This window comes from Pimephales promelas, chromosome 5, assembly GCF_988280905.1.
Source record: "Pimephales promelas chromosome 5, fPimPro1.hap1.1, whole genome shotgun sequence".
NCBI lineage: Eukaryota > Metazoa > Chordata > Actinopteri > Cypriniformes > Leuciscidae > Pimephales > Pimephales promelas.
This window is the reverse complement of record NC_142773.1, coordinates 32,693,084-32,707,547: the sequence shown is the minus strand read 5'-3', so window position 1 is coordinate 32,707,547 and position 14,464 is coordinate 32,693,084. Positions and strand designations below refer to the sequence as shown.

The following is a 14,464-nucleotide window of genomic DNA, read 5'->3' as shown; positions in this document are numbered from 1 at the left end:
AAAAGTAATGCTGCTGGAGAGCATTTGTGCAAGGAGCTTGTTTTGAGTGCAGCCCCTCCTTTTTGCTATGATGCACACCTCCTCGTATGTTAAACTCAAACTCAAGAGACAAACCACAGGTGGCCATAGACCTGCCCTCTCAACAAGTTTTAAAGCTCCCTGTGAAATGGGAAAATTGGGGAGGTAGGATTGGTTAATCAGTGACTTGCTTGCCGAGTGCATTAAAGAGACTGTCGGTGTTAATGACTGCAATCACACGCTCTTGGTGGGCCTTTCCTCCCCCACTTTTTTTCCCTTTAGTCTTTTTCTGTGCTAGTATCACAGAGCATTGCTCTTTTGGCAAGGCCACGTTGGTTGGTTTGGTTTCAGGAAAAAACAATGCGGGTTGGTGCTCTGACACAGATGGCTGAAAACCGGCTCAGACTGCTTTTGTTTATCGCTAGTGTCAAAAGATGATTGTTGAACGATTAACGAAAGAGAGCATGAACTTGTTAGCCCTTATAAACATGATCTTATTGTTAGCATCATCTCAGAAATACTGATGTTTTGTTGGCAACTGTTGTTGAGGGATTTTGCAGTTTGGTAGCTCTTTACAGGAAGGTTCGTTAGTTACTTTTCAACATTTACTAATACTTTATTAAAATCTTGTTAACATTATTTAATGCAATGTGAACTAACAATGAACAGCTGTATTTGTCTTTACTAATGTTAACAACGATTAACACATAACAAATGGATTGCTCATGGTTACTTCATTTTAATTAATACATTAACTAATGGACCTTATTCTAAAGTGTTACCTGTGTTTTTGTTTTGTTTTTTGTAACAAAATTTCAAATGTATTCTATACCAAAAATCAAGTGAACTTCAATGTTACTCCATGCAAGATTACAAGTCAGTGTGACCTATAATGTTCATCAAATATGTATTCATACTATAAGGCTTTATCAAACATTAATGGTGGTTTTGTTTATCCCTTTAATGCCACATGCACCTCCTATATTTTGTATGAGGAACGGAAAAAACCTCAGTGAACTAATCTTGTAGCCATGACATCTAAGTTATCAGTGCGACTGATTGGCTTTCTTGCCGATAGTACCTTAAATTTAGTAAGTTAAATTTTATGAAAGTGATTTTGAGGTTGCATGAATCCCTTCCATTCACACGTAGCTGGCAAGAGATGTTGCCTATTTTGTTCCTCAGTGAGACCTTTCTCATGTCGTTACGGTCTCCATAAGTATATTTGTATCAGAGCTTCATCATTGTGGATGAATTGAGAATCACAATTTTTTTTGTTTTTAAATGGAGATCACGATTCTCCCATGATTCTGAATGGACAACCAAACAAAATACCATGTAATTTACTTGAGGTTCTGACAAAATTTTAATTGCTGCAGTTTATGTAAATTGTTTAATTTGGTTTATAATTTAAAAATCAGTTTGATTTGTGAAATTTTGATGTGTATCCATTAGGGTTGTCAAAAGTACCGGTACTTTGGTACCAAGTCGGTTTTGAAATTTTTAAAATGTCACTATACCAGCATTTCTGTAGTATAGAGTACCAGGTATATTTGATACCCATTAATAGGCAGCTGCTTTTAGTCGCTTTCGTTTTGATCTCAGGCTAAGTGCAGGGCTCTAGACTAACTTTTTTTACTAGGAGCACTGTAGTCGATATATACCGCAAAATGTGACTGTGAATGTTAGACATCAAAAAGACTATTTAAATATTAGTCCTGCATGTTCTCTTTGTCTGTGTGAATGAATGGCACAGACTCGTGGTTTCATTTAACACACTAAAGCACGATGACGTTCAGTGTTTTCAGTCTGCTGTCTCACTATATGAGGGCATAAACCATCTCCAGAGACGCTCTGAGAGTCACTTCATCAGCATTTTACCGTTTCATTTGAGAAAACTGTAGTCATATCATACACGCACAGAAACTGAAAGGTCTTCAAAGCAACCCATCAAAATAGGTTATAACAATAATAATTATTATTATTAGGTGTGCGTAGAGTAGGGATGTCAGCTTTTCACAAATTCCCATGATCGATCGTCGTTTAAATTAACGATTGATTAATCATTACCATTATTGCTGCAATATGTGTCTACTGCAGTGGCATAACAGCTAGAGATGAAATAATCCGTATGAAATGTGCATTTCTCTCTGGCGTGTAGCGTTGTCAACTTTGCAGCAACACTGACTGAAAACTCTTGTTTATTAATAAACAATTAAAATGTCTCCTTGCTATATTTGATGTATTCACAATCATTACTTTTGCCAGTTCTTTGTGACAGCTTTTATGTGCTTTATTGGCAGCGCCACCCTTACATGAATCACCGCACCCGCATTTAAAAAAAATAAAATTCATCGGCCATTATAAATGCCGATACCGATAGTTAGGAAAATGCCTAATATTGGCCGATAATATCGGCCTGCCGATATATCAGTCGGGCTCTCTAATAACAGCATAACGAAGTGCTCAAAATGCTATGTCCCTAATCCACAAAATGAAAAAGAGTTTTTAATCTAAATAAAGGCTTAATAGGATTGTAAAATGAGTCAATGTGATTTGATGATTTATTAAATTACTTATTTAAAAATCTTATATATAACGACTATTACAACGTGTCACCAACGTTGCCTCTTAGGTGTGCTAGTCCTGTTGTGGACGCGCTCTTCCTGGAACAACATACTAAAAACGGCAGCTAAGGCCAATGAATTCACAATGATTTATTAAAATAGTGTTCTCATTAATTCCCAATAGTTATTATTAGCTCTGACTGAACACTGGTAAACGCACTTTGCTACCTCAAAGAAACGCATCCTATACAAGATTAACAACAGGAGCCAGGTTTCATTCATCACGAGAGTGAGGAGATGACTGATAAGGTGACTGTGGACTATTTTGTCAAGCGAATTTGCAAAATAACTTAAACAACTAAAATGTGCTCAGCCACACGTGTCAATGGGCTCGGAGCGAGCAGAACAGAGTGTACATTTTCAGTTTATTCCTATGGAAAAATGTTCTGTTCTGCTCGCTTCGCTCTGGTTGACGTGTGGCCGTGCACGCGTTAGTTTCGTTTTCAAATTATCACCAATTCAGGGCACAATAACAAAACAGTGCTGCTCTGCATAACCACACCATTATGCATTCCCGTGCATTTTACTTTTGCCTTTAAATTAGCGATTTAAAACCCCTCCTGGTGAGACCGGGTTTACCCGTTTAACCAGTGGAAAAATGTCGTCACATCCCTTCTGTAGATCCACCTGAAAATCTTTGTTAAAAAAATTTTTAATTAATTTGTCTTCTGTATTTGTGCAACCAGGGGTCTAGACTCGCTCTTCCCACTGGTTGTACTGGTGCGACTAACTTTCTCAGTTTTCTCAGTCTTTTAAGTTCTGTCGATGGGTCTCCAGCATCTGCAGTTGCCATGCTATCTTTTGAATGGCTGTAGCTAAGTAGAGGAGGTTGACCATAGACTTGCAGCACTTAAACACGCGTTTTTTTTTTTTCCGCTTGGCACGCTGACCGGACGTGATCGATAAATTTATAAAAATGTGTGACTATTCAAGTCCGTTGAAATTTTAAATGAATCGCGCTGCACGTTTTAAACTGTACTGTATAGCCTACTACTGTGGAGTTGTGAACCTTGCTTTACAGGCATAATAGCAGCGAGCACACACTGACACGAAGCTAGTGAGTGTTTTCACTTCATCAGTATTTACTTCTGTGAGTAAACTGTATAATTGTAACAGTTGGCCTCTTTAGCTGATTTCCACCATCAGGCTGAACTTATCTAAGAATGGTAAGGAACAGTTCCATTTGAGTTTCTCTGTAGCTGCCTAAGCGTGCTATTTGAGCGGCGTGAACGCAACTTTATAATAAAATTAAAATAAACATCCGATCATTTTTTATTTTCACTAGGGATTGACCGATCCGATATTCGGTATCGCTATCTGCTCCGATACTGCCATTTTTGCCGGATCGGGTTTCAGTCAGACAAGGCCGATCCAAATACGATATTGCGCGTATATTATTAAGCCCCACAAAAGGCACAAAAACATTATAAAGCACCATAAAGTTTTTATGCACTCTATTATAAGTGTTCTGAAGTCATTATAGTCTAATGATCATAGAATCATTTAATTCAAGGTCATGTAAACTTTTCCCTCCGCTGTGGCTGTCAGTCATTCTTCATTCAGCATTCAAACAGCACGTCGCGTTCGGGTATGAGTCAACACGATGAAAATCTCTTCAAGAGGATTCAATGTTACGCATAAAACAACTTTATCTTGCTTGACTTTATTGCTGTAACTTAATTATGTTACTTTCTACCGGGTGTCTGTTAGATCTCTACACTCAGTCAGAGCACTATAGTTGTTCTTCATGCACACAGTAAAAAATTTAAAACTGTTAAAGGCTCAAACTATTGCATTGATAGATACTGTATAATACACTAAGCATCAATATGTCTTTCCTTTGTGCTTTGAACTTTTCAATGTGGACTCGACGCGCTGCGCACTGTGACTCCATGAGGCTTCAAGCGCATCATTCTGCGTTCGGGATGCGCACAAGTGCTTTGTGCCGCACTGTATTGGAGCCTTTCATATTATACACAGTGACGCAATGAAAGAATATTAATAGCCTTTCTTGTTCTGTCCTATCTATCATATGTTGCTGCCCCAGAATGCTGCAGCCAGAGTAGTCTTTCATGAGCCAAAGAGAGCACACGTCACTCCTCTCCTCACAAAATTGTACTGGTTGCCAGTTGCAGCTCGCATTAAATTCAAGGCACTAACGTTTGCCTACAGAACAACCACTGGCACTGCTCCCTCAAATCTAAACTCATTACTTCAGACTTATGTGCCATCCAGAAACTTGTGCTCTGCTAGCGAATGTCATCTTGTGGTATCATCTCAAAGAGGCACATAATGAATGATCTGCCTAACTCAACCAGAGCTTCTGAGTCAGTAGCCTCTTTCAAGAAACAGCTGAAGACGTATCTTTTTCAGCAGCACTTGATTCAGTAGTACTAACACTTTCTCTTCCCTTCTATTCTATTTAAAAACAAAACTGCACAAAAATCAAACTGAGATAATCATATATATATATATATATATGTATAGCACTTCCGTATTGTTGTCCGAATAAAAAAAACAACTAGGGAATCACTAAAACGAGAGTGATTCTGATTTCATTACATTGTAAGTTGCGAAAGCGCTTAACCACTCCCCTCAAACCGTTAAGACTGCTATGAGCTAGAGATGGAGAGTCGTTTGCAACTTCCAACAGATTTGCAACTTGCAACAGATTTATTACTTACTAACAAAGATAGTAAATAATAAATCTATTACTGACCGTAACAAGGTTGCGCTGTTTAGGCTCGTGCAGCCTCTCGAGGAGAATTTGAAGTACCCATGAACCAGAAGTTGCAAACGACTTTTCTCCAGTGCTGTGACGTATTTCCAAGTGAAACGGAATATTGAACAGAAGGCAGGGTTTTACTCTAGCGCTCCTCCTCTCCACGGTCTCGTCTTAACGGTTTGAGGGGAGTGGTTAAGTGTTTCCCAACGCAAGCCGTCAAACCTACATCAGAAAGACACCATTCCAGACCGAAAGTAACTTTTCAGATTTTGATTGAAGATAACCATGGTAAAAATTTTTTTTTTTTTTTTCTATAAATATTTACTTGTACAGATGAATTGTTCAACACAAGACTAGTAATATGTGCTAACAAAGTAAATAGGGTCAATTTTGATTTCACTGGGACTTTGAACAAATGAGCGTAGCTCATACAAAAGAAACTCGACACAGTACCTATAAAAATTTTAATTGTGCCGTTTCTATTTTTAACATATGATAGTTAAGCAACCTCACACCTCACATTTTTAGGAATACCATCACAATGAAAAATGTGACATTGATTTCATACAACAGTTCAATAAACCGTAAAAAATAAGTCGCTTAAATTTTAGATGCAGTATTGACTGTTTTTGCTCTGTTTCTATTCAGCAGTGAAAATAGTTCCAAACAAGGATCACAGCAGAACTATATCACTACAACACTCAACCGTGTTTTCATTACTGAATGATACAGCATTTTGAATGAATCGGTTGAGTCAAAGATTCAATGACCCATTCATAAACATCTGTCTTCTTTCTGAATGAATCGGTCATTTGAATAAACTGGTTTATGCTATGATGCTAATCTGCATTAAAGGTGCAGATGTTACAATATTCACATTTAAATATCAAAGCTGTTTGGACACTGTTGATGATATTGCTTCAGAATAAATTATATTTACGACATAAAAAAAGACAAGCACATAAAAATTGTCTTAATATCGAGCTCTGCTTCAAATATATTAATTTGCTCTTTTTGTAACATGTATACTTGAATACAAATAAACACTAGCTTGACTAAGCAAAAAGCAGCTTTACTTTAATTATAACTGCTTATCTAAACTGGCTCATTGTCATAGAAATGGACTGAAAAATATAAACCAACCCGCAGTACACATGAACAGCACAGTGTCTCTTGAAAATACTCCCTTTTTTGCTAAACCAGCACGAGTAATTCTCAATGAGGGGTTGGCAATTGTGGCGTTAACTTACCCGTGAGTGGACCTTTATTCAGATATATTATGCATCACTGTAGTCTCACACTAAACCACATTTTTCATGTTCTCTAGGCAGTAACTTGAGCTATGAATCACTGGTAATGTTAAAGGTGGATGTTGTAATGTTACTTAATATTTGTTACTTGCCCAATATGCCCAGTAAATTCTTCTTGACGATGAATTACATTTGTATGATTTTAAAATAGATTGACTCTTGAATTGGCTTATTCCTCATTATTCAAAAATTAAAGTCAAAACTTTGATTTTTATAGATTAACTTCTGGTATTCTTTTTCAGTAATTTGGACGCAATTTCCTTTTCCTAGGGCAATTTATTTGTGTAACTTTTTTTCTTTTTTTTTTTTTTTTTTACACATCCAGCATAGTCTAAGATAAACATTCTTGAATTTTTTTTTATTTATTTTTTTCTTCTTTGGCCTCCACTAGTGAAATTCAGACCTTGAGGCTTTTATCTTAGAGGATACAAATATTGTAGACCGCTTAAATATGTTTTTGGCTTGGCAAGGTCATTTTAGCAACATTATGTATGTTCATGGTTTTGAATGGTTGCATACTCGCTTGTTCTGGCCTCCGGTCAGGGGCAAGCCTGGCCACCCACTCGTTGTAGTTACGTTATGAGTTAAGTGTGTACGTCACGGTGCTCTTGCTCTATGGCTTGTGCTCCTCCTGAGGGGTGTGGCACTTCAGAAGGAGCCGCTTTGGCACTCTGCCACATGTCACTCTCCAAAGAGAATTGGGTGAACGGTCAGCCTGCTGGCTTAGACGCCAAATCTGATCATAGGGATTCAAATTTGCGGCTTTTAACATGGCTCTGTAGGAACTCCCACCCTCCCCCACCAGTGCAGCAAGAGTAGAAAAGTACTCCGGTAAATAGGGACTGATTTATGGTTGTGGTGTTGAGACTTCTCTTCTGCTCAACTAGAGTTGTGAGGAGATTAAAGCTGTGGTGCTGTCACCCACAGGCATCTCTCATCCTTTCATCACTCCTATTAAGCTGTGGTTGTAATTGTTAACATCTCACCATCTTCAGGGCTTCAGGTAAAAAAAAAAGTTAAGGATGGTTTAGTTATGTCTGCCCCTAAACAGGGAACTACACTAACCTTTTCCACTGGTGGCACTTGCGCTACTAACTTTTTCAGTTACTGGCGCAAAACATGATTTGGTCACACAAATTATTTATAGTAAGCCGCACTCTGGATAGTAATGAATAATAATGAAACTGCATTAGGGGTGGAACGGTACAGAAGTCAAGTTTGGGTCGGGTTCATACCTTGGTTCAGACATTCAGACGGTTCAGTACGATTTCGGTACAATGGAGTGAAAAGCAAAACAAAAATGCAGAAGGCATTTTTATAAATGTCTTAAGCCTCGTATTTTTTAAGTTGTTTAAGTTTTATTAATAAAGGCATAGAACCAGTTTATTTGTAGTGCACTGACAATAGTTTTATATAATTAGTTTATTAATTAAATTTATAAAAAGACAAAATGACCTTGATATATGTTTGGTAATTGTACTTGAATGAATGTAAAATTAATTTGCAATATTTCAGATCAATATATTTGTTTTCCTTAATTTTAACTAACCCTAACTTTATTCTCATCTGAATTATAAATACATGATTTCCGTATAAAATAATTACCATTAAAACACATTTGATTTTCTTTTTTAATCAATGTAGAATCATACGCAGGACTGTTGGAAAGCTGTGATGACAATAACATGATAGCTTATAAATATATCTTTGGTTGTTTCTGTTCCACAACATTTTGTATGTCATGTTTGGGGTGTGGAATGAAGAGAGAGATATTTTCAGTAATTATTTAATAAAACATTTAATTTATCTTCAGTGTGTAGTATTAGCCAATCAGGTGTCTTCACGTGAATCACGCGATTATGATTATAAAAAAACTAACGTTAGTCTAAAAAACTGCTAGTGATCATTTAACGTTAGTCGATGTCAATATCAGCGCTAGCAATATAATTAGTTTGCTCATGGCAGAGTTTATCAGCCAAACACCAGACCGCAAATCTACCTTTGGTGTAAGGAAGAGACACGGTGTCTTACATCTCTGCGTCTTTTTCCTGCCGCCATGCAGGCTCAGATGGTAGCCTATATGATGATTAGCGTGTCTATTATAAAGACACAAACCTTTTACTATCATGTCATTTGAATAATATGCGCACGATAGAGAGAGAGAGCAAGACAGCGCTTGTGTTGTGTGAAGACGTGATAGTGCGTGCGTGGCCAGGGCGCGCTCTCTCTCTCTCTCTCTCAGCTCGTTTGCGCCCTGTCAAACGCAACAGTCATTCTACTCTACAACACTCACCGCGATCAAAAAAGGCTTTGGCGGGACAAAAAGCGGACGATCCGACAGGTTTTAGAAGATTAAATACAACCCGAAAGAAACTAAAAAAAACAGACCCGTCAAAATAGTCAGTGATACATTTGCGACCCATTAAAAATTAGGGTCGCAATGGGATTTCAAAAGGTCGCATATGCGACCATTTTGGTCGCTGTGTAGTTCCCTGCTAAAGGATCCCATTCTTATCAGTTAAATTGAATGGTTGTTTGTGCTGGTCTGCTGATTTTGGTGAAGTTGTGGAATAGTGCATTGTTTATTTATTTTCTTGTGTTTGGTTTGTAGTAGTGACTGTATACTGTGATTATTGCTTTAGAGGTAGTCTTGACACCACCTACCACGCTACATGACCACTGCAAATGTGAAGTTATAAGTTGTTGTTTTTTTACTTGTTTTTTTATCTGTCATTTGTTGCTGTAGTGATGTATAACAATTAACTAAAAAACTATGCTGCAAATATTCTGTAAATGAAACTGTACAGTTTCAGCTTGTTTTAGTTTGTCTTTGATCCTTAGATTAGGCTGGTCAGTGTAGATTTTCACCAGGGTAGTTTTAACAGCCATGTGGAGAGGCCTAGCGAAAGAGGGAAATTGGGGGTTGGGTGAAAAAGGGCTGAAGGAGAAACCAAATGGGAGGAGCTTGGGATGGAAAATTTTTCTTGAAGTGTAGTTGAAGTTGAGGCGATGCATTCCTTGCCACCCCCCACGTGCATATTCACTCACTAACTTGCATATACACACATGGAGGTAGTTGTGGTTGAGTAGACCATCTCAGCAGGCTGCATCTTCCCTCCCCCTTGCCTGGTTTGTCACATCTACATAATTCCCCCACTCATCTGATTACCTTGCAATTGGGACAAGCTGCTTAAGTACATGATGTGCACATGAATTTACACCTTGCTCATACTCAAATATTCCAGAAACACTTAAAAATACAGGCAGCAACAGGGCTGGTTTTAAGTCTTTGCTTCAGCAGGTGGGCCGCCTGCTTGTGTTCCTACATCTGCCTGCCTGGTCTGGCAGCTGCTGTTGTTTAACTACCACTGCGTCTGCCTAACTTTAAACTCCTTTGTTCTTTCTTCACCATCAACAAATTGTAAAGAATGAATGAATTTAGGCTCTGTGCCTGTGTGTGTGTCAGCCCTTTTGTTTGGGAGCAGAAGGAACAGAGGGTGGGGGTTGGGATCAAAGGTTGGCAAAGAGTCAGTTACAACTGATTTAACTGTGCACAAAAAAACCTCAGTCTCACCACCCTTCAACTGCTCTTATATCTCTCAACAGCTGTGACTCACTGCCTGAAAATTAAATAAAGCATGGTTTAAGTGAACAAAATGGAAGAGGCTTGCTCTCACCTAGAGCTATTTTTGTTAATACTCTCTCTCTCTCTCTCTCTCTCCCTTCCTCTCCAGGTCCTGTAACCTGACTTTGCCTGACGCTCTGTTCTCTGAGAGAATTAAGAAAATATGGAGTGACATGCTGCAGATTAGTTAGCGGATTAGCGGCTTTGAGGACAACCACCTCTGTGTAAGCACACATTCCGTGTCCTGCTTCTGAAGCTGCAGGAGCACTGCAGCCATGGCTGACCCAGGCATGATCAACCTCTTTGGAGACGACGGGAATCTGTTCTCTGATGAGTTGGAGGGCCTGGGGGACTGTGGCTACCCCCAAGGTCAGGCAAATCCCATGAGTCAACAGATGCCCCATGAGCACCAAGGCTACGGACAGCTCCCCTCTTCTCTTCACCTCTCCTCACCTGCTGTCCCTGGACAGGCCAAGCTTGGCCACCATTTTGACCACTTTAATCAGTATGAGCAGCCCAAAATGCATCCAATGGACCAGCAGGGGGGCCGGTTGATGGGGAATGGGCCAGTAAATGGCATGTCTTCCCCTCATTCCCGCTATCATGGTGCTCCACCAAGTGCGGGAGGGACAGCAGGGCATCATGTCTACCCGGGTGCACAAGGAGATGGGCGGAGCCAATCATTCCCAGATGGTGGAAATGTGTGGGGTGCTCAAGCGATGCAGGTGCCTGAACAAACTAGACCACCTTTCCAGCAGCAACCTCCACAAGCCTCCTCTCATCAGCATGGCCCTGCTGGACCACAAGGACACACCCACCAAATGGGCCCTTTTATTGGCCGTGGTGACTATGCCATTCAGGGTCACAACCAGACCCAAACACCTCCCAGAATGAACCACTTTCCACAAGGCCTCCCTCAGGAAGCCAATCATTTCATGGGTCACATGGGTATAACTCAGAATCCCGGCATGTCGGGCCCCCCCATGCGTCACCCGGCACAGCCTCCTCAACAGCATCAGCAACCCAATCAGCAGTTTATCCACAGACCCGGCCAGGGTCCGGGTCATCCGGAGTCTGTCGCCAGCCATAACCCCCAGTTCCCACAAAGCCCTTCACGGCAGCAGCAGGTCATGGGTGGAAGACCCCACCAAACCATGGGATTTAACATGCACAACCAGCAAGTCCCTTCCAACACTGTAAACAGCTCAGGGCAGTACCCTCCCTATCCTTCGTACAGCAACCTTAATCAGGGATTAGCCAACACTTCAGGAATGAGTCCCAACTTGAGCCTTACCACCAGCAGCAACAGCAACCCTAATGCTCCTGTGACCCAGGTGCAACGCTACCCTGCCCCAACAGGGCCCCAGCGCTACCCTACAGCTGGGGCTCAACAGGGACCAATGCACCAGCAGCCCATTCATGTGAACCAAATCAACACCCAGCCTATGCATCAAGCTCAGAACCAGTCTACAGCCCAGCAGAAGCTGCAGCAACAGCTACAGACTCCACCTCAGGGATCATACGCCTCCCCTCCTTCCATGTCGCCCATGAGGAACCTGGCCACCCCTGCAGGCACCCCACCTCCCCAGCAGGGCCGGCCACCCAGTGCTGGTTTGGGAACCGATGTTGGCAGCTACCCTGTCGTGCCACATCAATCTCAAGGCCCAATGGCTCATGCCCAGAGAGGAGCCGGGCCGATGAATGCAGCGCAGCAACATCCCCACCAACAGCTACCATCACATCCCTCACACCCACATCCTCCTCCAACCCAGATGTATGCTGCTTTGTCACCCAATCACAGGTCCACGAGCGCTCAAGGAAGACCTCCAGCAGGACTGGGTGCAAACCACACAGAGCCAATGGGCCCGCAGGACCAGAGAATGCTTGCTCAAGCACAGCGCCAGCAGCTGCAGACCCCCCCATTGCCTTTCCAGCAGCAACAGCTGCAGCAGGTGCACACCCCTCCCTCTATTCCTCCATCACAGACACACTTAGGTGCACACCACCAGAACTCCCCTCCATCTCAGCAGGCATGGCCACCTCCTCGCCAGTCACCTCCACCAATGCAGAAAGTGCCTCACATGCAGGTGAGTTGTGCAAATGAAGCACGCATTCCATTGTCATTAAAAAGTCTTTTTGAAAATCCATGTTGTGCATGTGGGATATGGGTGGCAGAAGGCCCCTTTGAAGGTTTCTCTTGCCGGCTATGGTGCCGCCCGTGCCCCACATGTGTGGAAATGGATTTTTACAGCTGTTTGTTTCCTCCTCGCTGCATATCCTGGCCCTCCCCAAGACACAGGCGCCACAGTGCTAATCTCCTAACCCCTACCCCTCCCCCTTCCCACTCTGAAGGGGAAATGCTCCCTTCCTGCTCGCAGTAAGCATCACTCTCCTCCCCCGTCTGCACTCCTTCCGTTCCCCTCTTGCTCACTCTGTCTGCATCATTTCTGTCTCTCTCTCTCTCTCATTCTGCACTGTTTGCTTTGCCTGTCTCGGAGGACTCATGCGTGAGTTAATGGTGTACAGCAGGATGCGTCCTGTTGGGAGGGGGGAGCCAGTGTCACGTGCTTCTGATACCATTAGCTTGTTTTGCTCTGAAAGCCTCTTTCTCTAGTGACCCATTCACACACAATGGCTGCTGTTATTCCAACGTACACATCCTGCACATAGCATTTTTGTGTCTTACTCACTCATACCACCATTGGCATCCATGGCTCGATGTCAGTGATGGTGTCTTTTGATTGTGCTGATATTAAAGTTTTGTTGTTGACATTTTAAGATCAGTCTGTATTCTTTAATCCACATCACTTGTGACCGGATCATGAGTTGCCTAAAGTCATTTGATCCTAATATATATTTTTCTCTAATATGGTGTGATTTTAAATTTTAAAAAGGGGGCATGAATTTTCACCCTATTTTCCTAATATGTTTCTGATCTTAGTGTAAACTATTCATCTGTGCATACTTTTCATAAAAAATAATCAGTTTTAACTAGGGGTGTGCTCCAAAATAAAATATTTTAATTTTACTACATTGCCTTGCTGTAAATGCTGTGGAGCATGTTAAGTTGTTTGTATTTGATCACATAATGTTCTACTTCGTGAAGTTTGGAATTACTTAAGTTAAATGATACATTCTTACAGAATGGAATTACTTTTGATTAGTGAATCAATGGAGTTATAATATCATCACCACATTGAGAAATCACATGATATCCAAACACCAGTCGAATGAGGAAAGACAGCTGTTCACAACTCCTTTCCCGACTGCAAACGTGAAACAATATAAAGACTATAATTATATGCTGACTCATATTTATGTTTTGTGCGATAACTGGCGCTGGTCTGCTTTTATTATGCATTTTTTTTCCATTAGCGCTGCTTGAGCTTAAATGCTTATGTTATTTATTTTTTTGTTTATACATAGTTTAATGTTTTCAACTAAAAGAGAACTTTAATGTCTATTGTAAGCTTGTGTATATTGCCTAATTGTAAGCTTGTTCAGAAATGGTGACAAACTTCTTACAAAAATCTTACAAATGACTGCAAGCTCTGTCTCTGCTGATACATAGACAAAAGTGTAGGGCAGGAACCCGGATGTACACAATACAAAATAAAAATGTTGTATACTTTAAATCTCCGTTTTAGACCAGCTGAGACCATGTTAATTTTATTTATAGCAGGTTACCTTCTCTCATTTCTGAAACCTACAATGGCGTTTGTGAAATATTTGGGCATGCTTTTATAACCAATAGTTTAAGTCCTCTGTTTTTCCTATACTTTATCGTCCTATACTTTTGTCATTTTTAATCAAGCAAGTCAGATGTGATGTTCACTTTTTTTTTTTTGCTGAATGCTTCGTTATCATAGATGCTTAGTCCCCATTTGCACTGCACTGTGTTCACTTCTCGCACTATTAAACCCCAGCGCTGTGTGTTTTCTGATTGAATATTAAGAGGTTTGAGAAATAAGAGCGTGATCTTTAAGTAGAGCAGTGCTTTATCTGAGGGAACAGATACTTCATTGTGGATCCAGTCAAACTGGTACCAAGCGCAAGTGTTCACAGCATCACACTGGGCTTTAAGAACTAAAATAGACGTGCAGATGGGAATGCATGCATGAGATGTTTTGCCTTGATAATTACTATCAACTAGTCGGAC

General features: G+C 40.8%; 1 protein-coding gene across 1 annotated transcript in view; it reads left to right on the top strand.

The window, feature by feature from the left end:
• The window catches only part of chd7 (chromodomain helicase DNA binding protein 7), a 58,024-nt gene that overhangs the window by 10,480 nt on the left and 33,080 nt on the right, over positions 1-14,464 (top strand). Inside the window, exon 2 of the mRNA XM_039677903.2 lies at positions 10,415-12,392. Within this exon, the coding sequence (XP_039533837.2) occupies positions 10,581-12,392 (1,812 nt within the window). The 5' untranslated portion in view covers positions 10,415-10,580. The remainder of the gene's footprint in view (positions 1-10,414; positions 12,393-14,464) is intronic.